The following is a 23,923-nucleotide window of genomic DNA, read 5'->3' as shown; positions in this document are numbered from 1 at the left end:
GTGGTAATGTCCTTTATGGAAGCTGATACAATTCACGGTGACACAGGATATCAAATTAGACATAAATGCATAATATGATAAGACAGCAAAACAAATGCCATTTTAGACTGAAGATACAAAGGATATTAACAGAAAAGACACATTATTCCCCCTCTCAGTTGCTTTGGTCACATAATAAATGAAATTGTTCATAGTTTTCTGTACGGGTTGGTTAATTTCCTCTATTTGTGTGAACGGTTTGCCTTTTTCCCCTTTTTCCCAACCTCAAACATACATGTGAAAGTATTCTGTTATTTGCAATGACACTGTCATACCGTGCAGGATACATCTGTAGGTTCCTTACTTATATGCTCTTCTTCTGATGTGCTAAGAATTTTAAATACCATGAGCCTCATTCATTAAAATCTGATTCTCTTGGTAAGGGCTGTAACCTCAGTGTGCAGGTGATGGGACTGCACACTTGAAGCCTGCCATCACAATTCTGCTTGCCCGAGTGGGGAGAAGCCTATTCTGCCCCATGCTGCTTGATGCATTGTTGAGGATAGTGGAGTTCATTGGGTAATCAGAGCTGGCTGAAAATTTTCCAACAGAATGCTTATCTGTTGGAAAATGCTGCTTAGGTGGAAGAAATGTTCCATGCAAATTGTGTCTTCCCACAGAAATGTAGCAGGTAAGCTGGTGAGAGCGTGACTGTCTACCTGTTTCCTGCCAGCCTGGGCTCCCTCAGCCCCTGGGCAGTCTGATTCCCAGGGAGCTGGGCAGCACAGAGAGCTGAGCTACCTGGAGAAAGCCAAAAAATTCTTCCAGTTCTTCTGAAATGGAACTTTTCAGAATGTTTCCTCCTGTAAAAGAATTCAAATTTTTTACTCTTTATCCCAATTTGTGGTAATGAATTTTCTCCCACAATCAAAATTTTTCATGAAATTTTACAGCCAGGTCTACCAGTCGGCTAATCTGGGGAAGGCTTTCACACCCCATTCCCTACTCTGCTTGTTACCCTCAGCACAAGCACTCATGCAGCATTCTGGTGAAGGGACAGACGATGGATGGAAGAGTCCAGTCTGCAAAGCAGGGACCTTCAGCTCTGCTTCGCAGATGTCTTTCACCTTCTCCCCTGCACACAATACTAAGGCATGAATGCACAGGTGACTTGAATGGTAGTGTACTATAATTTACATAGTAAGCCTTTAAGCAAGTGTAGCATACACTGTCCTCCACTTCTGACCTTCTCAGCATGTATCAGGAAAAGCTGCAATTCTGTGCACAGCCCTCTTCTCTCCCCCAAGGGCTATTACTGCCTGCTTGTCAAATTTCAGATCAAGACATGGAACTGAGACCACTCATGACATTGATGGATGGGTAGAGGTCACGTGCTTGTTCTGACGGATTTTTACTACATTTGGACACTGGTTCATTAGGTTATGGCAGGTGTGGGAGGAGTTGCATGGCTCCACTCATGCTGTAGTGATAAACATACTACAAGTACCTAAATGCATAGAAACACAACCTGGTGTGGCATTGGCTGGTTAAACTACTGTGCTCATTTGTGTTTGAAGCTTTAACAATAATGATCCATGTTTGTCCTCTTAGGAATAAACGATTGTCACTTGCTCCAATGCTGACAAAGACCCACCTACAAGCAAGTAAAGCTGCTCAGTGTTTGCCCTAGGATTTGACTGCAAGGAGTGATCTAGAAAGCCCTTAGGGAATGTGTGCACTGCAAAACAACAAACACACACATACAAAAAACCGCTGCAGCAATGAGTCTCAGACCCTGGTCAACTGACTTGGGCTCATGCTTCAGGGCTAAAAACAGTGTAGATCTTCCTGCTTGGGCTGGAGCCTGAGGTCTGAGACCTTCCCTTCCACCCCCTTGCTGGGTTTCAGAGCCTGGGCTTTGACCTGAGCAGGAACATCTGCAGTGCTACTTTTTAGCCCTGTAGTTCAAGCCCGAGTCAGCTGATCTGCGTTCTGAAACTTGCTGCCAGGGGTTTGTTTGTTTGCTTGTTTGCACTGAGTGCATGTACCCTAAGTTAATTCAGGACACTTTTCTCTCGGTCTCTGGGCACTTCAGCTGATGGAACCCTAGTTTTCTCTTGTGCTGATAGAGGGAAAGGCACTTGAGAGTTGGTAGGAAGAGAAAATAGAGCCAAAGCTGTGGTGTGTTGTTAATTGTCTGTGGTTCTTGTATGGCCCCCATTACCAAAGTAATAGGCAGAGGTGCCTCTTAGCCCTGGTCTACACTAGGACTTTAGATCGAATTTAGCAGCGTTAAATCGATTTAAACCTGCACCCGTCCACACAATGAAGCCCTTTATTTCGACTTAAAGGGCTCTTAAAATCGATTTCCTTACTCCACCCCTGACAAGTGGATTAGCGCTTAAATCGACGTTGCCGGCTCGAATTTGGGGTACTGTGGACACAATTCGATGGTATTGGCCTCCGGGAGCTATCCCAGAGTGCTCCATTCTGACCGCTCTGGACAGCGCTCTCAACTCAGATGCACTGGCCAGGTAGACAGGAAAAGAACCGCGAACTTTTGAATCTCATTTCCTGTTTGGCCAGCGTGGCAAGCTGCAGGTGACCATGCAGAGCTCATCAGCAGAGGTGACCATGATGGAGTCCCAGAATCGCAAAAGAGCTCCAGCATGGACTGAACGGGAGGTACGGGATCTGATCGCTGTTTGGGGAGAGGAATCCGTGCTATCAGAACTCCGTTCCAGTTTTCGAAATGCCAAAACCTTTCTGAAAATCTCCCAGGGCATGAAGGACAGAGGCCATAACAGGGACCCGAAGCAGTGCCGCGTGAAACTGAAGGAGCTGAGGCAAGCCTACCAGAAAACCAGAGAGGCGAACGGCCGCTCTGGGTCAGAGCCCCAAACATGCCGCTTCTATGATGAGCTGCATGCCATTTTAGGGGGTTCAGCCACCACTACCCCAGCCGTGTTGTTTGACTCCTTCAATGGAGATGGAGGCAATACAGAAGTAGGTTTTGGGGACGAAGAAGATGATGAGGAGGAGGTTGTAGATAGCTCACAGCAAGCAAGCGGAGAAACCGGTTTTCCCGACAGCCAGGAACTGTTTCTCACCCTAGACCTGGAGCCAGTACCCCCCGAACCCACCCAAGGCTGCCTCCTGGACTCAGCAGGCGGAGAAGGGACCTCTGGTGAGTGTACCTTTTAAAATGCTATACATGGTTTAAAAGCAAGCATGTGAAAGGATTACTTTGCCCTGGCATTTGCGGTTCTGCCTTTGCAAAAGGTTTCTGGGGAGGGCAGCCTTATTTCGTCCTTCATGGTAGGACACTTTACCACTCCAGGCCAGCAACACGTACTGGGGAATCACTGTAGAACAAAGCATTGCAGTGTATGTTTGCTGGCATTCAACCAAAATCCGTTCACGCGGTGGGAGGAGGCAAAATGCGACCTTGTAACGAAAGCACATGTGCTATGTATGTAATGTTAACTTTCAAGGTTTACCCTGAAAGAGTGTAGCCACTGTTTTATAAAATGTGTCTTTTTAAATACCGCTGTCCCTTTTTTTTTCTCCACCAGCTGCATGCGTTTCAATGATCACAGGATCTTCTCCTTCCCAGAGGCTAGTGAAGCTTAGAAAGAAAAAAAAACGCACTCGCGATGAAATGTTCTCCGAGCTCATGCTGTCCTCCCACACTGACAGAGCACAGACGAATGCGTGGAGGCAAATAATGTCAGAGTGCAGGAAAGCACAAAATGACCGGGAGGAGAGGTGGAGGGCTGAAGAGAGTAAGTGGCGGGCTGAAGAGAGTAAGTGGCGGGCTGAAGACAGGGCTGAAGCTCAAAGGTGGCGGCAGCGTGATGAGAGGAGGCAGGATTCAATGCTGAGGCTGCTGCAGGACCAAACCAGTATGCTCCAGTGTATGGTTGAGCTGCAGCAAAGGCAGCTGGAGCACAGACTGCCACTGCAGCCCCTCTGTAACCAACCGCCCTCCTCCCCAAGTTCCATAGCCTCCACACCCAGACGCCCAAGAACACGGTGGGGAGGCCTCCGGCCAACCAGCCACTCCCCCACAGAGGATTGCCCAAAAAAAAGAAGGCTGTCATTCAATAAATTTTAAAGTTGTAAACTTTTAAAGTGCTGTGCTTAAAGTGCTGTGTGGCATTTTCCTTCCCTCCTCCACCACCCCTCCTGGGATACCTTGGTAGTCATCCCCCTATTTGTGTGATGAATGAATAACGAATGCATGACTGTGAAGCAGCAATGACTTTATTGGCTCTGCAAGCAATGATTAAAGGGAGGAGAGGAGGGTGGTTAGCTTACAGGGAAGTAGAGTGAACCAAGGGGCGGGGGGGTTCATCAAGGAGAAACAAACAGAACTTTTACACCGTAGCCTGGCCAGTCATGAAACTGTTTTTCAAAGCTTCTCTGATGCGTACCGCGCCCTCCTGTGCTCTTCTAACCGCCCTGGTGTCTGGCTGCGCGTAACCAGCAGCCAGGCGATTTGCCTCAACCTCCCACCCCGCCATAAACGTCTCCCCCTTACTCTCACAGATATTGTGGAGCACACAGCAAGCAGTAATAACAGTGGGAATATTGGTTTCGCTGAGGTCTAAGCGAGTCAATAAACTGCGCCAGCGCGCCTTTAAACGTCCAAATGCACATTCTACCACCATTCTGCACTTGCTCAGCCTGTAGTTGAACAGCTCCTGACCACTGTCCAGGCTGCCTGTGTACGGCTTCATGAGCCATGGCATTAAGGGGTAGGCTGGGTCCCCAAGGATACATATAGGCATTTCAACATCCCCAACAGTTATTTTCTGGTCTGGGAATAAAGTCCCTTCCTGCAGCTTTTGAAACAGACCAGAGTTCCTGAAGATGCGAGCATCATGCACCTTTCCCGGCCATCCCACGTTGATGTTGGTGAAACGTCCCTTGTGATCCACCAGAGCTTGCAGCACTATTGAAAAGTACCCCTTGCGGTTTATGTACTCGGCGGCTTGGTGCTCCGGTGCCAAGATAGGGATATGGGTTCCATCTATAGCCCCACCACAGTTAGGGAATCCCATTGCAGCAAAGCCATCCACTATGACCTGCACATTTCCCAGGGTCACTACCCTTGATATCAGCAGATCTTTGATTGCGTGGGCTACTTGCATCACAGCAGCCCCCACAGTAGATTTGCCCACTCCAAATTGATTCCCAACTGACCGGTAGCTGTCTGGCGTTGCAAGCTTCCACAGGGCTATCGCCACTCGCTTCTCAACTGTGAGGGCTGCTCTCATCTTGGTATTCATGCGCTTCAGGACAGGGGAAAGCAAGTCACAAAGTTCCATGAAAGTGCCCTTACGCATGCGAAAGTTTCGTAGCCACTGGGAATCGTCCCAGACCTGCAACACTATGCGGTCCCACCAGTCTGTGCTTGTTTCCCGAGCCCAGAATCGGCGTTCCACAGCATGAACCTGCCCCATTAGCACCATGATGCATGCATTGTCAGGGCCCATGCTTTCAGAGAAATCTGTGTCCATGTCCTGATCACTCACGGGACCGCGCTGACGTCGCCTCCTCGCCCGGTATCGCGTTGCCATGTTCTGGTGCTGCATATACTGCTGAATAATGCGTGTGGTGGTTAATGTGCTCCTAATTGCCAAAGTGAGCTGAGCGGGCTCCATGCTTGCCGTGGTATGGCGTCCGCACAGAAAAAAGGCGCGGAACGATTGTCTGCCGTTGCTCTGACGGAGGGAGGGGCGACTGACGACACGGCTTACAGGGTTGGCTTCAGGGAGCTAAAATCAACAAAGGGGGTGCCTGTACATCAAGGAGTATTTCAGGCAGGACTGCACGGAGGGTTCCAATAAGAAATGGTGCACCTAAGTTATCGTTGTTATTGGAACAAGGAGGTTAGCCTGGCCTCTGATTGATACATGGCTAGATTTACCTCGCTGCACCTTCTCTGTGAGTGACTGCAGTGTGACCTAGAGGAATGAGTCCCCTAGACAGGGGAGGAGGCAAATGAGTACAAAACAAATCTGGTCTATTTCTTGTTTTGACCCACTCCATCTATCTTTTACATCTTTGGCTGGCAGCAGACGGTGCAGAAGGACTGCATGCCATCCACATCTCATGGCTGCTTGGCAGAAGATGGTACAGTACGCCTGCTAGCCATCCCCATCTCTTGCCTGCCTGGCAGAAGATGGTGCAATACGACTGCTAGCAATCCTCATCTCTTGCCTGCCTGGCAGAAGATGGTACAGTACGACTGCTAGCAGTCCGTATCGCCTGCCTGCTCACCATAAGACGGTTCAATAGGACTGACTGCAGGACTAAAGAGAATGACCTGGTCAAGTCACTCCAAATTTAGTCCCTGCGCCCATGTCTGCCCAGGCGCTCCCAGCCGACGCGGCCAGGAGCACCTCGGACACGATGAGGACGACTACCAATCGTATTGCACCGTCTGCTGCCAGAAGGCAAGGGGTTGCTGCTACTGTGCAGCAAAGCCGTACCGCGTCTGCCAGCACCCAGGAGACATAGGGTGACGGTTACCTGAGCGGGCTCCATGCTTGCTGTGGTATGGCGTCTGCACAGGTAACTCAGGAAAAAAGGCGCGAAATGATTGTCTGCCCTTGCTTTCACGGAGGGAGGGAGGGAACGGGGGCCTGACGACACGTACCCAGAACCACCCGCGACAATGTTTTAGCCCCATCAGAGCGCTCCATTGTGACTGCTCTGGACAGCACTCTCAGATGCCCGATTGTTTGCCATTGCTCTGACGCTGGGAGGGGCGCTTACAGGGTTGGCTTCAGGGAGCTAAAATCAACAAAGGGGGTGGCTTTACATCAAGGAGTATTTCAGGCAGGACTTCACAGAGGGTTCCAATAAGAAATGGTGCACCTAAGTTATTGTCCTTATTGGAGCAAGAAGGTTAGCCTGGCCTCTGATTGATACATGGCTAGATTTACCTCGCTGCATCTTGACTGCAGTGTGATCTAGAAGAATGAGTCCCCTAGACAGGGGAGGGGGGGGAAGCAAATGAGTACAAAACAAATCTGGTCTATTTCTTGTTTTGACCCACTCCATCTATCTTTTACATCTTTGGCTGGCAGCAGACGGACTGCATGCCATCCACATCTCATGACTGCTCGGCAGAAGATGGTACAGCACGACTGCTAGCAGTCCGTATCGCCTGCCCGCTCACCATAAGACGGTTCAATAGGACTGACTGCAGGACTAAAGAGAATGACCTGGTCAAGTCACTCCAAATTTAGTCCCTGTGCCCATGTCTGCCCAGGCGCTCCTGATCGACCTCACAGAGGCGACCAGGAGCACCTCAGACATGACGATGACGGCTACCAGTCGTACTGTACCGTCTGCTGCCACAAGGCAAGGGGTTGCTGCTACTGTGTAGCAATGCCGTACCGCGTCTGCCAGCACCCAGGAGACATAGGGTGACGGTTACCTGAGCGGGCTCCATGCTTGCCATGGTATGGCGTCTGCACAGGTAACTCAGGAAAAAAGGCGCGAAATGATTGTCTGCCCTTGCTTTCACGGGGGGAGGGAGGGAACGGGAGGCTGACGATATGTACCCAGAACCACCCGCGACAATGTTTTAGCCCCATCAGGCATTGGGATCTCAACCCAGAATTCCAATGGGCAGCGGAGACTGCGGGAACTGTGGGATAGCTACCCACAGTGCAACGCTCCGGAAGTCGACGCTTGCCTCGGTACTGTGGAAGCGCTCCGCCGAGTTAATGCACTTAATGCACTTAGAGCATTTACTGTGGGGACACACACACTCGAATTTATAAAACCGATTTCTAAAAAACCGACTTCTATAAATTCGACCTTATTCCGTAGTGTAGACATACCCTAAGTCTTTAATGTATTTATCCCCACAATGCCCTGTGGGGAAGGGCAGTGCTATTAACCCCATTGTACAGATGGGGAATTAAGTCACAGAGAGACTAAGTGACTTACCTAAGGCTACACAGAGACACTATGTGGAGCATCAAGTTGAACCTAGATCTTGAGTCCCAGAAAAAATGCCCCCTACCATTGGACCAGCCTTCCTCTCCTCTCAGACATGATTATGGGACAGAAACCTACAGTAGATAAAGGTGAACCACCGTTTGTAATGCACAATAGTGCCTTTCACCCTGAAGGAATCAATGTTGTGTATCTAATATGTCTGTCTACTGCACTGCTACAGACTAGGGACCGAGTGGCTAGGCAGCAGTTCCACAGAAAAGGACCTGGTGGACGAGAAGCTGGATATGAGTCAACAGTATGCCCTTGTTGCCAAGAAGGCTAACGGCATTTTGGGATGTATAAGTAGGAGCATTGCCAGCAGATCGAGGGACATGATCATTCCCCTCTATTCAGCATTGGTGAGGCCTCATCTGGAGTAGTGTCCAGTTTTGGGCCCCCCACTACAAGAAGGATGTGGAAAAATTGGAGAGAGTTCAGCAGAGGGCAACAAAAATGACTAGGGGGCTGGAGCACATGACTTATGAGGAGAGGCTGAGGGAACTGGACTTGTTTAGTCTGCAGAAGAGAAGAATGAGTGGGGATTGGATAGCTGCTTTCAACTACCTGAAGCGGGAGAACAAGGAGTAATGGTCTCAAGTTGCAGTGGGGGAGGTTTAGGTTGGATATTAGGAAAAACTTTCACTAGGAGGGTAGTGAAGCACTGGAATTGGTTACCTAGGGAGGTGGTGGAGTCTCCTTCCTTTGAGGTTTTTAAGGTCAGGCTTGACAAAGCCCTTGCTGGAATGATTTAGTTGGGGATTAGGTCCTGCTTTGAGCAGGGGGTTGGACTAGATGACCTACTGAGGTCCCTTCCAACCCTGATATTCTATGATCCTATGATTCTAAGGAATACAAAAATAAATGGCAAAAGCAACAGCATTGAAAGAATATTTGAAAATGAAACTTGTATTTCACTGAGTTTGAGTCACGTGTGCTATAGAGTAATTCCTCCAGGAAGTTCAGTAATGCCACGCTTCTTGTACTTTCATTATGCAAAAAGAAAAGGAGTACTTGTGGCACCTTAGAGACTAACCAATTTATTTGAGCATGAGTTTTCGTGAGCTACAGCTCACTTCATCGGATGCATATCGTGGAAACTGCAGTAGACATTATATACACACAGAGACCATGAAACAATACCCCCTCCCACCCCACTGTCCTGCTGGTAATAGCTTATCTAAAGTGATCATCAAGTTGGGCCATTTCCAGCACAAATCCAGGTTTTCTCACCCTCTGCCCCCCCCCCCCCCCAAACTCACTCTCCTGCTGGTAATAGCCCATCCAAAGTGACCACTCTCTAGATAAGCTATTACCAGCAGGACAGTGGGGTGGGAGGGGGTATTGTTTCATGGTCTCTCTGTGTATATAATGTCTACTGCAGTTTCCACGGTATGCATCCGATGAAGTGAGCTGTAGCTCACGAAAGCTCATGCTCAAATAAATTGGTTGGTCTCTAAGGTGCCACAAGTACTCCTTTTCTTTTTGCAAAGACGGACTAACACGGCTGTTACTCTGAAACCTTTCATTATGCAGTCTGTTTTCCTGTGAGGTGCTGCATACTGGGACAGAGAAAACAAAAAGACAAGGCAGTTGTAGGCAACAGCTAGCAAATAATAGGAAGTTTTGATCCCTTATTTCTGTACATAATAAAGAGTTGTCTTGAAACTGGTCTTGCTCATCAGTAAGATACAACATCAGCAAGAACTATTCCCATTGGTATATGTATTAAATACATTTTGAAGAGATTCCATGTAGAGCTCTGCAATGGGACTGGGATCCTGCAGGTCACAGAGGAAATGCTGCCATAATAACAGGAGTGAGTAAAATGTACTTTGTTGCAGGTAGGGTTGGGTGGGCAAAAAAAACACTGCAGGACAACACTAAATGTCTCGCATGTTTGTCATAAATAACATTTCAGCAATGTAAAGCAAGTTTTTCCTTTCTCTCTCTCTCTCTTTTTTTTTTTTTTTTTGAATAAAGGTTTTAATACTTAACTTTAAGTGAGGGATAGAAAGAGATTTGTCGTCTATTCTAACAGGAGTTGAAGTATGTTTTTTACATAGTTTAAGCAAGATTTGTTCTTTTAGTAGTAAAAATTGTCTGAATTCAGTTTTTTTACTTTATATACCAACCTTTTTTGTGGGATTTAAGGTTTTTGCAGGTGGGAGCAAAATAGAAATGCAAGAAGCAATGCAGGAGCAGGTGGGAGTGCGTATTGCAGGACGGGAGCGGGATTAAAAGAATAGTCCCATGCAGAGCTCTAATTCCATCTTCCTATCCATTCCAATCTACCACCACCACTATCCATTAATAATCCTGTTGTAGAGAGAGATTTTGCAGAGATTGTGCTTAAGGTGAGATTGGAAGATTTAGGAAATCAACTAGGCATGAAGAAGTAGTGTGCTTGTTTCAGAGACTGCTGCTAACCATGAAGACACGGAAGGCAGTCTAATATTCAGATGCAGGGAATGAACCGGATAATAGAAAAACTGAGGGACGGGGGAAAGTCTATGGAGGAACTGAAAAGCAGGAATGACCTTTTTGTGCCAGATTTTTCAATAGAAAGGAAACCATTGTAGCTTCCTGTATCTTCAGTTGTGGGAGAAGAGATATGTAGTGAATATACAGAAAGTAAAAATTAATATGCAAAATACAGAAAAGGGGAGATGTTTGTAACTCATAATAGTATTTAAATGCATAAATTCACTTTAAAAGTTACTTCCTTTGCAATTTCACTAAACTGGCAGTGCTTGTGGATCAGTATGGTAGCCGGATGCATATGACCTTATTGTTGCCACTTATATACAATGAGAGAAGACAATATTTGGTTTGCAAGCAGTGACTTAATTTAGTCTATATACTTGGACACTAATTAAACTTTGTTGTAACAGCCTTATTCTCAAGAATGACAACAAAGGTGCTACTATCAACTCATGCCATGTAGTTAATATTTCAAATATAATTGGATGGTTTTATTAATGTGAATTTGGTGTCTCTCCTTTCCCGGTTGGTCAGTATCTCTAGTGCAGATGTAGCATCTCTTTATTACAGAATTTAACCAAGCAGACTCTCCAGGATGCTGTGGAAGTCATATCTCAGTCCTATTTGCTTTCTCCTGGGAGGGCATCACTTGCTCTAGCTTGTGGTACCTATCTGGTGGTATTCTGGATATTTAGCAAGTTGTATCTGGGGGCAGGACTTCTGGAAATAGCACCATCAGGATAGGAAAATGGAATCTGGCATGGCTCCTCTGGTTCTTGCTTAAAGATCTGTATTACTTTATATTACAAAGGAAGGGCATGGAGAAAATCTAGTAAATGTCCCATGTAGTCCACAGTTTCCAAGAAGGATTTCAACCAATACTTTCTTTTCATTGATATTCTCAGATAGAAGGCGCTAAGTTCATTTACAAACACAACAACTTTTGGTTTACAAAACCTCTGTGAAAGAGGAAATTTCTCCTTGTCAGCATTCTAACAAGGGTAGTCGGGGCCAAGGGATTCAATGGGGGCAACTGAGGCTGGGAGTAGTGGAGGTATTCGTAGTCAGGGTCCAGGACAGGGTTGGTACTAAGGGTCAGAGTCCAAGTCACATTTCAGGATTGCATCAGGAGGCAAAGTCCAAATGAAGTTGAGGTCAAAGCCAGGAATTTAGGAGCAGGAACAGTTGTGGCAGCCACAGGAGATCTGTACTGTTGCCAGGACACTTCCTGGAATGCCCTTGGGTTTATATGGGGCAGGGAGCCAATCAGGAGTCATGGGGCTGCTGTCTGTCAAACTCTTGAGGTGGAACTTGCCATGGTCTGGATCCGCAGTAGGTCACAGGAAGTGGAACGCAAGCTGGTTACTGCTACTGCTGGGTGGCAGCATGGAGATGTCAGCTGTCTGGTAGCTCTGCAGCTGCCTGGATTCTAGATTCACAGGGTCTTACATTACCCAATCCAGAGGTGCCCCCTGCCAGCCCGGGTTTGTCAGGATGGGCCGCATGGAAAGCTGCCGTGAGGTTGCTAGGTGATGGGCACTCCAAGTGTGTCTGTTGTCCAGGGGAGTTCCACATTTCCCAGAAATGTTCCTTCTGTTTGGCCCTTAAGTCCAGGGCTAGGAACAACATAGAGATAAAGCTCAGACTGTTAGCCATGGAATGCTCCTCCTTCCCCTGTACATCTCACCTCGGACAGATCCAGCACCATGTTGAGGCTTTGAACCCTAAGCCCTTTAGTACCCATCAACCCTTAACCTGGGGTCAAGGCTACTCAGGAAGACCAGGTCTTTAAAAAGCCCACTCTTAAGTGACCAGAGGAGCTAGCGAACAGGGGAGTTTGTGAGGGAGTTCAGTGGGGGAGTGGGAGGAGGGGCTAGATGCACTTAAAGCCAGAAACACCCCCAATAAAGACAAAACATCAACAAAGGAATAAGCTGCAGAGTTTAAAAAAAAAAAAGAATGCAGGCAGAAGTTCAGCGACAGAGTGGGGGCTAGTCCAGCAACAGGCTATCCAGTTTATTGCACCCAATGCAGCATGTATGGTTGCCTGTGTGTGCATTCGGTACAGGAAGCTCCTGGCCCTCAGACCATGTACAGGCTTTGGAGACCAGAGTTGCTGAACTGGAGGAGCTAAGGGAGACAAAGAGGTACGTAGACGAGACTTTCCGGGACATAGTAGAATGGTCCAACTCCCGGTCTGACAGTCTCTGTGCTGTTGAGAAGGATGAAAGTCTCAGGGATGGAGAACATCCAACTGGAGCAGAGGAGGACGATCCCATAGTTGAGACCCTCCTTCCAGATGATGATGTAGTATCCTCTTGCAGTGAGGATACCTCTCCGGGGCGGGGGGGGGAACGGACTCCAGTTATTAGGAAGAGGCAGGTAATAGTTATGCGGGATTTGATCATTAGAAACATAGCTGGTTTCAGAGTGGTAGCCATGTTCGTCTGTATCAGCAAAAACAATGAGGAGTACTTGTGGCACCTTAGAAACTAACATTTATTTGGGCATAAGCTCATGAAAGCTTATGCCCAAATAAATAAATAGCTGGGTTTGCGAGGACCGGGAGAACCGCATGATGACTTGCTTGCCTGATGTGAAGGTTGTGGATCTCTCGAGACATCTAGATAGACTTGTGTAGTGCTGGGGAGGAGCCGGTGGTCTAATACACATAGGTACCCATAAGCGCTGACTTTTATTTTTCCCAGTGGGTGCTCCACCCCCACTCTGCCCCAAGGCCCTGCCCCACTCCACCCCCTCCCTTGATGCCCTGCCCTCACCCTGCCTCTTCCTGTCCCTGCTCCACCCCCTCCCTCAAGGCCCCACCCTCACTCCTTCTCTTCCTGCCCCCGCTCCGCCCTCTCCCCTGAGGCCCCATGCCAGCTGCCAAACAGCTGAATGGCAGCGGCTGGTGGGTGTTGATCACCCCAGCTATTTTTTTTTCTATGGGTTCTTGAGCTCTGGAGCGCGCATGGAGTTGTTGCCTATACCTGATTCTCTCCTCACTTGTAGCAGTTTAAATCAGGAGCAACCTCAGTGAAACCAGTGGAATTACACTGGTATAAAAGTAATGAACCACAGGTGGTTCACCAGCCTGGGAAGCAGTCTGAGTGGTGCTGTGGTTTGCCAGCAGATATAAAGCAATCTGACAAGCCAGAGAAGGCACATCAGACTGGCAGTGCCAGCAGGAATCTGAAACACACTACTTGAGTTGAGGAAGGTACTAAGCAGGGGGCGTAGCTGGCATAGCTATACTGGCAAAGGCACTGTAGTGTAAACAAGACCTGCATTAACCATGTTTTGGGGCTGTTAATGTCCCTTGTTCCTTGAGGAAGAGGTTTTCATGAGGGGGGCATGATTGGAGGGCATCAGTGGGAGGGGAATGATCTGCCACTTTAGCTACCAGCTCTGCCTTCCTCCTGGCCCCACCATACTCCTAGTAGGGCTGGAAGAGCCATGGGAAGAAATGAGGATGGTAATTGGTGGGCTGTGAGGAGGCTGGAGGCAGCAAGAGGAATAGCAGGTAGTCCCAGACTTTGTATCTACTTGAGGAAGGAAGTGGCTCTGCACAGCCCTCTGCAGTACAGGAGTACTGTTCATGTGTGGAATGGGCCATTCACCTCAGTGGGGTGTGCTCAGATGAATTAGGATGCTCCAAAGAGATGAAAGTCTAACACAATAGCTCTGGGTGGTGTGAAATGACCCATTCATCTCAATGGGAGTTCCCCTCTATCTCAGTTTCAGTTGTGGAATTCCATTGTTCAAGGTAATCTCACTATGCATGTCAGTTTTATAGCAATTGGACTGTTAACATTTTCTTCTTCTTGCGGGGAGACAGTGTCTGAGAAACACCTGAAGCAAACTCTGTGGCTATTTTCAAGACAAGATTATTTTGAGGGCCTCTTCCCCTAATCAGCTTTCTCTTACCCTAACCTATTTTGTTGTGCTCCCAGCAAACTATTCTGTATGTTTCAGAGTGGTAGCCTTGTTAGTGTGTATCAGTAAAAACAATGAGGAGCCCTTGTGGCACCTTAGGGCATGGCTACACTTGCAGATGTAGAGTGCTGTGAGTTTAAACCAGCCCTCAGAGAGCGCAGTAGGGAAAGTGTTGCAATGTGTTCACACTGTCAGCTGTAAGCGCACTGGCATGGCCACATGTGTGGCACTTGCAGTGGTGTTGGGAGTGGTGCATTATGTGCAGCTATCCCACAGAGCACCTCTTCCCATTCTGGCCCTGTGGCTTGTGGGAAGGGGGTGGAGGGGGGCGGGGCATTCTGGGCCCTGTCCCAACTTCCCTTGATGCATCGCTTCGCATAGCAGTCCCTGTGCTTCCGTCCACATTTGGTGCCATCTTTCAACGTTTTTTGTACTGCACGCTCTGTCTTCCCTTTCAGTCTGCGGGAATGGATCCCGAAGTGCTGAGGAATATGCTGATGGGTCTTGCCAGCATATCACATTTGGCAGTCTACTTACTCCTTAAGATACAAACTGACAGTGAGGAGTATGATGATGATGTCGACTCGCATAACTCGTATGACACAAGATTGCTTGTGGCATTCATGGACATGCTCACCCCCATGGAACACCGCTTTTGGGCTCAGGGAAACAAGCACTGAGTGGTGGGATCACGTTGTCACACAAGTCTGGGATGAGGAGCAGTGGCTGCAGAACTTTTGGATGAGAAAAGCCACTTTCATGGGACTGTGTGATGAGTTCGCCCCCACCCTGCGACGCAAGAGCACGAGACTGAGAGCTGCCCTGCCGGTGGAGAAGCATGTGGCTATTGCAATCTGGAAGCTGGCAACTCCAGTCAGCTACTGATCGGTCGCTAACCAGTTTGGAGTGGGAAAGTCGACAGTTGTAATCGTGTTGATGCAAGTTTGCAGGGCCATTAATCAAATCCTGCTCAGAAGAACCGTGACTTTTGGTAACGTGCATGACATTGTGGCTGGCTTTGCACAAATTGGTTTCCCTAACTGCAGAGGGGCGATAGACGGCATGCATATTCCAATTCTGGCACCAGCCCACCTAGCCTCCAAGTACGTTAATTGGAAGGGGTGTTTCTCTATGGCTCTCCAGGCGCTTGTGGATCACCATGGGCATTTCATTGACAGTAATGCAGGCTGGCCCGGAAAGATGCATGACACATGCATCTTTCAGAACACGGGCCTGTTCAGGAAGCTGCAAGCTGGGACTTTCTTCCCAGACCAGAAGATCACCGTAGGGGAAGTCGAAATGCCCCCTGTGATCCTTGGAGACCCCACTTACCCTTTAATGCTGTGGCTCATGAAAACCTACACAGGGAGTCTTGACAGCAGCAAGGAGTGGTTCAACAACAGGCTGAGTTGGTGAAGAATGACCGTGGAGTGTGCTTTTGGCTGTTTAAAGGGCTGCTGGCGCTGTCTGTATGGGAAGTTGGACCTGGCCGATGACAACATCCCCATGGTTATAGCCACGTGCTGTATTCTCCATAACATTTGTGAAGGGAAGGGTGAAAGATTCACTGAGGCATGGAACTCGGAGGTTCAACACCTGGAGGCTGAATTTGAACAGCCAGAGAGCAGGGCTATTAGAGGGGCCCAGTGCGGGGCTGCAAGGATTAGGGATGCCTTGAGGGAGCAATTTGAGACTGAAAGCCAACAGTAATGTTAGTTGCCCTGCACGGGACGGCAGAATGTTAGTAGGAATCTGTGTTAGCTACACTGACTTGCAGGGCCTGTTGCTTTCCTGGGCTAAGGTAAGTTTTACTTAATACAATAATAAAGAATGTTTTCAAAGCCAAAAAATCCATTTATTGAAAAGAAACACAACTGCTTGGGAAACAGAAAGGGCAAGGGGATGGGGAGGGGAACGGTTCAATCACAGATTTGTGTATGTCCTGCTATCATACTCGGCCTTCCTGTCTGGAGTGCTGCATTTCAGGCTGGATAAAATGCATGGTGATGGGGGTTGAGTGCAGTGGGTAAGGGTCATAGTTTGCAGGGCTGGGTGGTGAAGCTACAGGTGTTAGAGGCTGCTGGTGGCAATAAGAACCCGGATGTGGGAGAAAGTGGGTTGGAGGTGACATGGGGGCACAAGGGAAAGAGTTTTGGGACAAGGGCTGCAGGGGAGATAGACGCGGTAGTGCTGCGCCTGCATGGCTACGAGTGCCTGTATCGAGTCCGCTTGGCGCTCCATGATGCTTAGCAGCCACTCCGTGCTTTGGTGCCGGTGATCCGCGTTCTGCTGGCGGGCCCTTCTTTCACTCTCCTGCCACTCCTGCACTTTTTGATTTTCATTAAGGGACTGCTGCCTTACTTCATGCAGCATGTCCTCTTTGCTTCTATGTGGCGTCTTCCTAATTCTTTGGAGTCTTTTGGCCGGTGATAACAAGGACGGCTGAGATCTCAGGTTTGCATCTGTAAAACCAAAATGCAACACTTGAAATGCAGCATTGTTCACACAAGACAGAGCAACGATTCGCCTATACTTAAAGACAAGCAGAGTCTACACAATATCAGAATTTGCCCATCCCAAAGCGAGCACACACAACCCACAGGAGCCCCAAAATGGTGAGTAAGTACAGGGGTGTGGGGGACTGATTGTTTCATGGCCGTACTGTCCTCTGGGGTTCTGTGCCTTGAGGAGAGCTAACAGCTGCAGGGGGCCCCTATACTGAACACTGTCACCACACTTTCCTCAGGAGTTCGTCCTGGAAGATACCTTGCTTCTGAGGGTGACCTGGGAAGCAAAGCAAGGGAGGGTCTTCTACTACAATGCGGCTTCTGCCCTGGCCCATATGCAGCTTGCCTATGTGCAGCAATGGTCCCCCGCCCATCACGGCATGGTGGCACGGACGTGTTAGCCTGACTGGGACAAGGAGCACAGTAGCTCTGCCAAGGAAACTGCGCAAGCGGATTGCCCAGCTTCTTCATGAGACTTTCGAAGAGAGCACTGAGGCCGATTGCCGCGATATGAGAGAGCACATCAACGCCCTATTCTGCATCGAGGCATTCGTTCAGCCCTAACCGTCCTCGGCCCAAGAGCTTGCACTGAACAACTTCCTTTCCAAAATAAAAGCCGCCTACCAGGCATCACCTCTGGTGTTTGTCCTTCCCCAAGCACCAGCCGCCGCAACTGGCTACCTTTCTCCTCACTTGAGAACAGCTCCTGGCTGCATGCATCTGGGGATGCTGGGGTGTCTTCCTCCTCCTCAGCATCCTCGCTCCCGCTTTCCTCCTCCTCCTCCTCCTGCCTTGTTGAACAGGGCTCTGAAGTGTCCATGGTGGTCCTCGGAGTGGAGGTGGGGTCGCCCCCAAGTATTGTGTCCAGCTCTTTGTAGAAACGGCAGGTCGCAGAGGCAGCACCAGAGCAGCAGTTTGCCTCGTGGGCTTTGTGGTAGACATTCTGCAGCTCTGTCACTTTAATCCTGCACTGCAGTGCGTCCCAGTCATGGCCCCTTTCCATCATGTCCCTTGATATCTTCCTGAAGGTATCATAATTCCTACGGATGGAGCGCACCTGGGACTGGACAGCTTCCTCCCCCCAACCACTGATGAGGTCCAGCACCTCGTCATTGCTCCATACTAGGGATCGCCTGGTGTGTGGAGGAATGGTCACCTGGAAAGATGCACTGAGAGCACCCAAAGCCTTGCTGAGCAAATAGGAAGGGGATTTTCAAAATTCCCAGAGAATGTAAAGGGTGGGTCTGACGGTTGGTCACCTGAGGGCAGGGCGGTAGAGTTCAAAGTGATGACCAGAGTGGCTAGAGCAGGACACTTCTGGAGGCCAATCAGAGCGCATGAATAGACCAGAGCATCCACACTGGCGCCATGGCGCTCCAGCCGGGGCACATCAAGTGTTATGCTTCTTATCGAAGTGGATTACCAGGAGCGCTCCAGCTGCAGAGTACGGGCGCTCTACGTGCTTTGCCAGTGTGGATGCGTCATGAGTTAGGGCACCCGGGACTGCTTTAATGTGCTCTAACTCGCAAGTATACCATGCCCTTAGAGACTAACACATTTATTTGGGCATAGCCCACGAAAGCTTATGCCCAAATAAATGTGTTAGTCTCTAGGTGCCACAAGGACTCTTCATTGTTTTTTCTGTTCTATGTGTACATGCAGCGGTGGAAAGGAACAAATTTTCATACCCAGATCCAGTCTTTCAGCCGCACAAAGTCAGCAGTTACCCTGACTTTGGGAAACTAGGAACGTAAAGGATAATTTTATTTTTAAAGGTGATCTGTAAAGGGGCAATAACTTGAGACTGTGCCTTTGTTTGATTTTCTTCTGATGTATAAAGAAGGCATGAAGATTCGGGGTCTAGGTTTTTGTTTTGTCTGTATGTTTGTTTTTTGTTTTGGCAAGGGAAGACAGGTTTATGTTTCCTCCAGATCCTGTCTAGCCTGGGGGACTCATGCTTTGGCTTTGCTTAGACTAGAGTTGGTGGTCCTGTTACAATTTGAGCTAATTGGTCGTACATGCTAATTGTGTTGATAACTGAGGCTCTCCACAAATGTTTGTTCTGGTGCACATTATTTTGTGGTTTGCCTGAAGCTGAGCCACCACATCCTGATAGAAAAGGAGTACTTGTGGCACCTTAGTCTCTAAGGTGCCACAAGTACTCCTTTTCTTTTTGCAAATACAGACTAACATGGCTGTTCCTCTGAAACACATCCTGATACTTTGTCAATTGCTTGTTAAGTGACTGTAAATGCTAATCTAGATGCAAACATTTGCAGTCAATTACAACAGGAGGACAAATGCTAGTCCAGACAAAGCCTATGATAACAGGAGAACTAGTGAAATGATAACACCTCAAGAGACAGTAAATTGAGCAATGGAGAGGGGAAGGGATTTTAAATCATATTTTGAAAATCTTGGTTTTGTCTGATTTTAACACCTATTTAACTTCAGTGCCAAATGAGTATTTTGGATAAAGGATGCATGGGTACAAGGGAGGGATGAGACACAAATTTTCTCCCACATTTGTACTATCCTGGGGAGCCAGGACGGTCCCCCCCACTTCTTTCCCTAAATGGCACCCCTGAGGGCAGATGCTTCCCCACCTACGCAGAGACGTTCGGTAGAAATGGGGGAAGGCAGTGGCAGTGACTCTGCATGTCCCACACCCCCAAACTGCACCCATGGTGGACTTCCCTCTCCATCTTCTGACATGGCAGCGCAGCTCCCCGCCCCACTCCTGCCAGGCTCCCTCTGCCTGAAACAGGACTTATCTAGTGCTGCCTGCATTTGGAGCCCGCTGGGAGCTGGATCTTGCCCAGGAGATTTAGGTGGGAGGCGGGGTGACCCAGGTGAGCAGGGTCTTATTGCTGCTGACCAGGCTGGTCTTCTACAGAGCAGAGGGAGACCTGCGCTCTCCCCCGTCACCCACCTCTAACCCTGGCTGGAGCAGTGGAGCAGTTACCTGAGGCTGCTGGAGGAGGGGCCAGAGGTCAGCCTCTGCTGCATCAAGCCCAGAGGCTACAAAAGTTGAACAGTTCATAGGCAATTAACACAGCCCTCTACCAGCTGTTTGGTGTGGGTGAGGCTGCAGCACTATTGGCGGTGGGTGCTAAGCATCCACTAATTTTTTTCCCCTGGGTGCTTCAGCCCTGTAGCACCCACAGAGTAAGCACCTATAGGTACCAATGACATAGGGAGGGATAGGAGACAGGTCCTGGAGGCCAAATTTAGGCTGCTAGGTAAGAGACTGAAGTCCAGGACCTCCATCGTAGCATTCTCTGAAATACTTCCAGTTCCACTTGCAGGGCCAGTTAGATAGCCAGAACCTCAATGTGGGGATGAGACGATGGTGTAGGGAGGAGGGGTTTAGGTTTATTAGGAACTGGGGACACTTTTGGGAAAGGGGGAGCCTATATAGGAAGGATGGGCTCCAGTGAAACCAAAGTGGAACCAGATTGCTAGCACTTAAAATTAATGAGGTCATGGAGCAGTTTTTAAACTAAGGGCTGGGGGAAAGCTGACTGGTGCAGGGGAGCACGTGGTTTGGACAGAGGCATCGTTTAGGGGAGATCCCTTAGGATCTGATGAAAAATAGTGAAATGAAAAAAAGTCCCATTCAATTACATCATGTAATGGCAGACAGCTAAAAAGTGGCAAGTTTTTAAGTGCTTATATACAAATGCTAGAAGTCTAAATAATATGGGTGAACTAGAGTGCCTCATATTAAATGAGGATATTGATATAATAGGCATCACAGAAACTTGGTGGAATGAGAATAATCAATGGAACACAGTAATACCAGGGTACAAAATATATTGGAAGGACAGAACAGGTCGTGCTGATGGGAGAGTGGGACTATGTGTGAAAAAAAGTGTAGAATCAAATGAAGTAAAGATCTTAAATGAACCAAACTATATCATGGAATCTCTATGGATTGTAATTCTGTGCTCTAATCATAAGAATATAGAAATAGGGATATATTACCGACCACCTGACCAGGGTGGTGATAGTGACTGAAATGCTCAGGGAGATTAGAGAGGTTATAAAAAATAAAAAGTTCAGTAATAATAATGGGAGATGTCAACTTCCCCATATTGGCTGGGAACATGTCACCTCAGGATGGGATGCAGAAATCAAGTTTCTTGATGCCTTTAAATGACTTCTTCTTGGAGCAGCTAGTCCTGGAACCCACAAGAGGAGAGGCAATTCTTGATTTAGTCCTTAATTTAGCACAGGCTCTGGTCCAAGATATGAATATAGTTGGACCCCTTGGTAATAGTGACTGTGATGTAATTAAATGTAACATCCCTATGGCAAGGAAGACACCACAGCAGCCCAACGCTGTAGCATTTAATTTCAGAAAGGGGGGACTACACAAAAATGAGGAAGTTTAGTTAAACAGAAATTAAGAGTTACAGTGCCAAAAGTGAAATCTCTGCAAGCTGCACAGAAACTTTTTAAAGACACCATAATAGAAGCTCAACTTAAATGTATAACCCCAATTAAAATACATAGTAAGAGAACCAAAAAGGTGCCACTGTGGCTAAACAACGGAGTAAAAGAAGCAGTGAAAAGCAAAAAGGCATCCTTTAAAAAGTGAAAGTTAAATCCTAGTGAGGAAAATAGAAAGGAGCATAAACTCCGGCAAATTATATGTAAAAATATAATTAGGAGGGCCAAAAAAGAATTTGAAGAACAACTAACCAAGTCTAAATAAAATGGGTGAACTAAAGTGCTTCATATTAAATGAGGATATTGATATAGTAATAGCAAAAAAAATAACAAAAAACTGTTTAAAGTTCAGCAGAAGCAGGAAGCCTGCTAAACAACCAGCGGGGCCACTGGACGATCAAGGTGCTAAAGGAGCACTCAAGGATAATAAGGCCATTATGGAGAAATTAAATGAATTATTTGCATCAGTCTTCACAGCTGAGGATGTGAGGGAGATTCCCAAACCTGAGCCATTCTTTTTAGGTGGCAAATCTGAGGAACTGTCCCAGATTGAGATGTCATTAGAGGAGGTTTTGGAACAAATTTATAAACCCAACAGTAATAAGTCACCAGGACCAGATGGTATTCACCCAAGAGTTCTGAAGGAACTCAAATGTGAAATTGCAGAACTACTAACTGTAGTCTTTAACCTATCATTTAAATCAGCTTCTGTACTAAATGACTGGAGGATAGCTAATGTGACACCAATTTTTAAAAAGGGCTCTGAAGGTGATTATGGCAATTACAGGCCGGTAGGCCTGAGTTCAGTACTGAGCAAACTGGTTGAAACTATAGTAAAGAACAAAATTGTCAGATAGATGAACATAATTTGTTGGGGAAGAGTCAACATGGTTTTTTAAAGGGAAATCATGCCTCACCAATCTACTAGAATTCTTTGAGGGCGTCAACAAGCATGTGGACAAGGGGGATCTAGTGGTTATAGTGTACTTAGATTTTCAGAAAGCCTTTGACAAGGTCCCTCATCTAAGGCTCTTAAGCAAAGTAAGCTGTCATGGGATCAAGAGGGAAGGTCCTCTCATGGATACGAAACAAAAGGTAGGTATAAATGGTCAGTTTTCAGAATGGAGAGTGGTAAATAGTCGGGTCCCCCAGGAGTCTACACTGGGACCCGTCCTATTCAACATATTCATAAATTATCTGGAAAAAGGAGTAAATAGTAAAGTGGCAACATTTGCAGATGATACAAAACTACTCAAGATAGTTAAGTTCCAAGCATGCTGCAAGGAGTTACTAAAGCAGGGGTAGGCAAACTTTTTGGCCCAAGGGCCACATCTGGGTATGAAAATTTTATGGCGGGCCATGAATGCTCACGAAATTGGGGGTTAGGGTGCGGGAGGGGGTGAGGGCTCTGGGTTGGAGCCAGAAATGAGGAGTTCAGGGTGTGGGAGGGGCCTCTGGACTAGGGCAGGGGGTTGGGGTGGAGGGTGGGGTCAGGGGTGCAGGCTCTGGGTGGTGCTCACTTCAAGCAGCTCCCAGAAGCAGCGGTATGTCTCCCCCTCTGTCTCCAATGGAGAGGCGTAGCCAGGCGGCTCTGCATGCTGCCCCGTCCGCAAGCGCCACCCCCACAGCTCCTGTTGGCCGCAGTTCCTGGTCAATGGGGAGCTGCGGGGGTGGCGCTTGGGATGGGGGCAGCATGCAGAATCCCCTGGCTGCCCGTATGCGTAGGGCCGGGGGGGCGGGGCATGTCGCTGCTTCCAGGAGCTGCACGGAGCCACAGCATGCGCGGAGCAGGGCAAGCCCCAGACCCCACTCCCTGGCAAGAGCTCGAGGGCTGGATGTGTCCCCCGGGCTATAGTTTGCCCACCCTTGTACTAAAGGATCTCTCAAAACTGGTTAACTGGGCAACAAAGTGGCAGATGAAATTCAATGTTGATAAATGCAAAGTAATGCACATTGGAAAACATAATCCCAATTATACATGTAAAACGATGGAGTCTAAATGTGCTGTTACCACTCAAGAAAGAGGTATTGGGGATATAGCTCTCTGAAAACATCCACTCAATGTGCAGTGGCAGCCAAAAACGGTGAACAGCATGTTGGGAATTGTTAAGAAAGGGATAGATAATAAGACAGACAATATCATATTGCCTCTCTATAAATCCCTGGTATGCCCACATCTTGAATACTGCGTGCAGATGTGGTCGTCCCATCTCAAAAAAGATATATTGGAATTAGAAAAGGTTCAGAAAAGGGTGACAAAAATGATTAGGGGTATCCATTTGAGGGGAGCGATTAAGAAGACTGGGAATTTTCATCTTGGAAAAGAAACGACTAATGGGGGGATATGATAGAGGGCTATAAAATCATGACTGGTATGGAGAAAGTAAATAAGGAAGTGTTATTTACTTCTCATAACACAAGGACTATGGCTCACCAAGTGAAATTAATAGGCAGCAGGAAGTACAAAATACAAAAGGAAGTATTTTTTCTCACAATGCACAGTCAACCTGTGGAACTCCCTGCCAGAGGATGTTTTGAAGGAC

General features: G+C 47.8%; 2 protein-coding genes across 10 annotated transcripts in view; both read left to right on the top strand.

Moving 5' to 3' along the window:
• MTA1 (metastasis associated 1) overlaps positions 1–23,923 on the top strand; it is a 150,298-nt gene that overhangs the window by 80,458 nt on the left and 45,917 nt on the right. The window lies entirely within an intron of this gene.
• LOC142073091 (uncharacterized) lies at positions 2,225–4,113 on the top strand. The gene is made up of 2 exons (XM_075131967.1): positions 2,225–3,166; positions 3,555–4,113. Exons 1-2 carry the CDS (start codon positions 2,587–2,589, stop codon positions 4,094–4,096), a joined length of 1,122 nt encoding a protein of 373 aa, XP_074988068.1. The 5' UTR covers positions 2,225–2,586; the 3' UTR covers positions 4,097–4,113.

This window comes from Caretta caretta, chromosome 8 (assembly GCF_965140235.1).
Source record: "Caretta caretta isolate rCarCar2 chromosome 8, rCarCar1.hap1, whole genome shotgun sequence".
NCBI lineage: Eukaryota > Metazoa > Chordata > Testudines > Cheloniidae > Caretta > Caretta caretta.
Note: the sequence above shows the minus strand (reverse complement) of the source record. Positions and strands in the feature narration are given on the sequence as shown.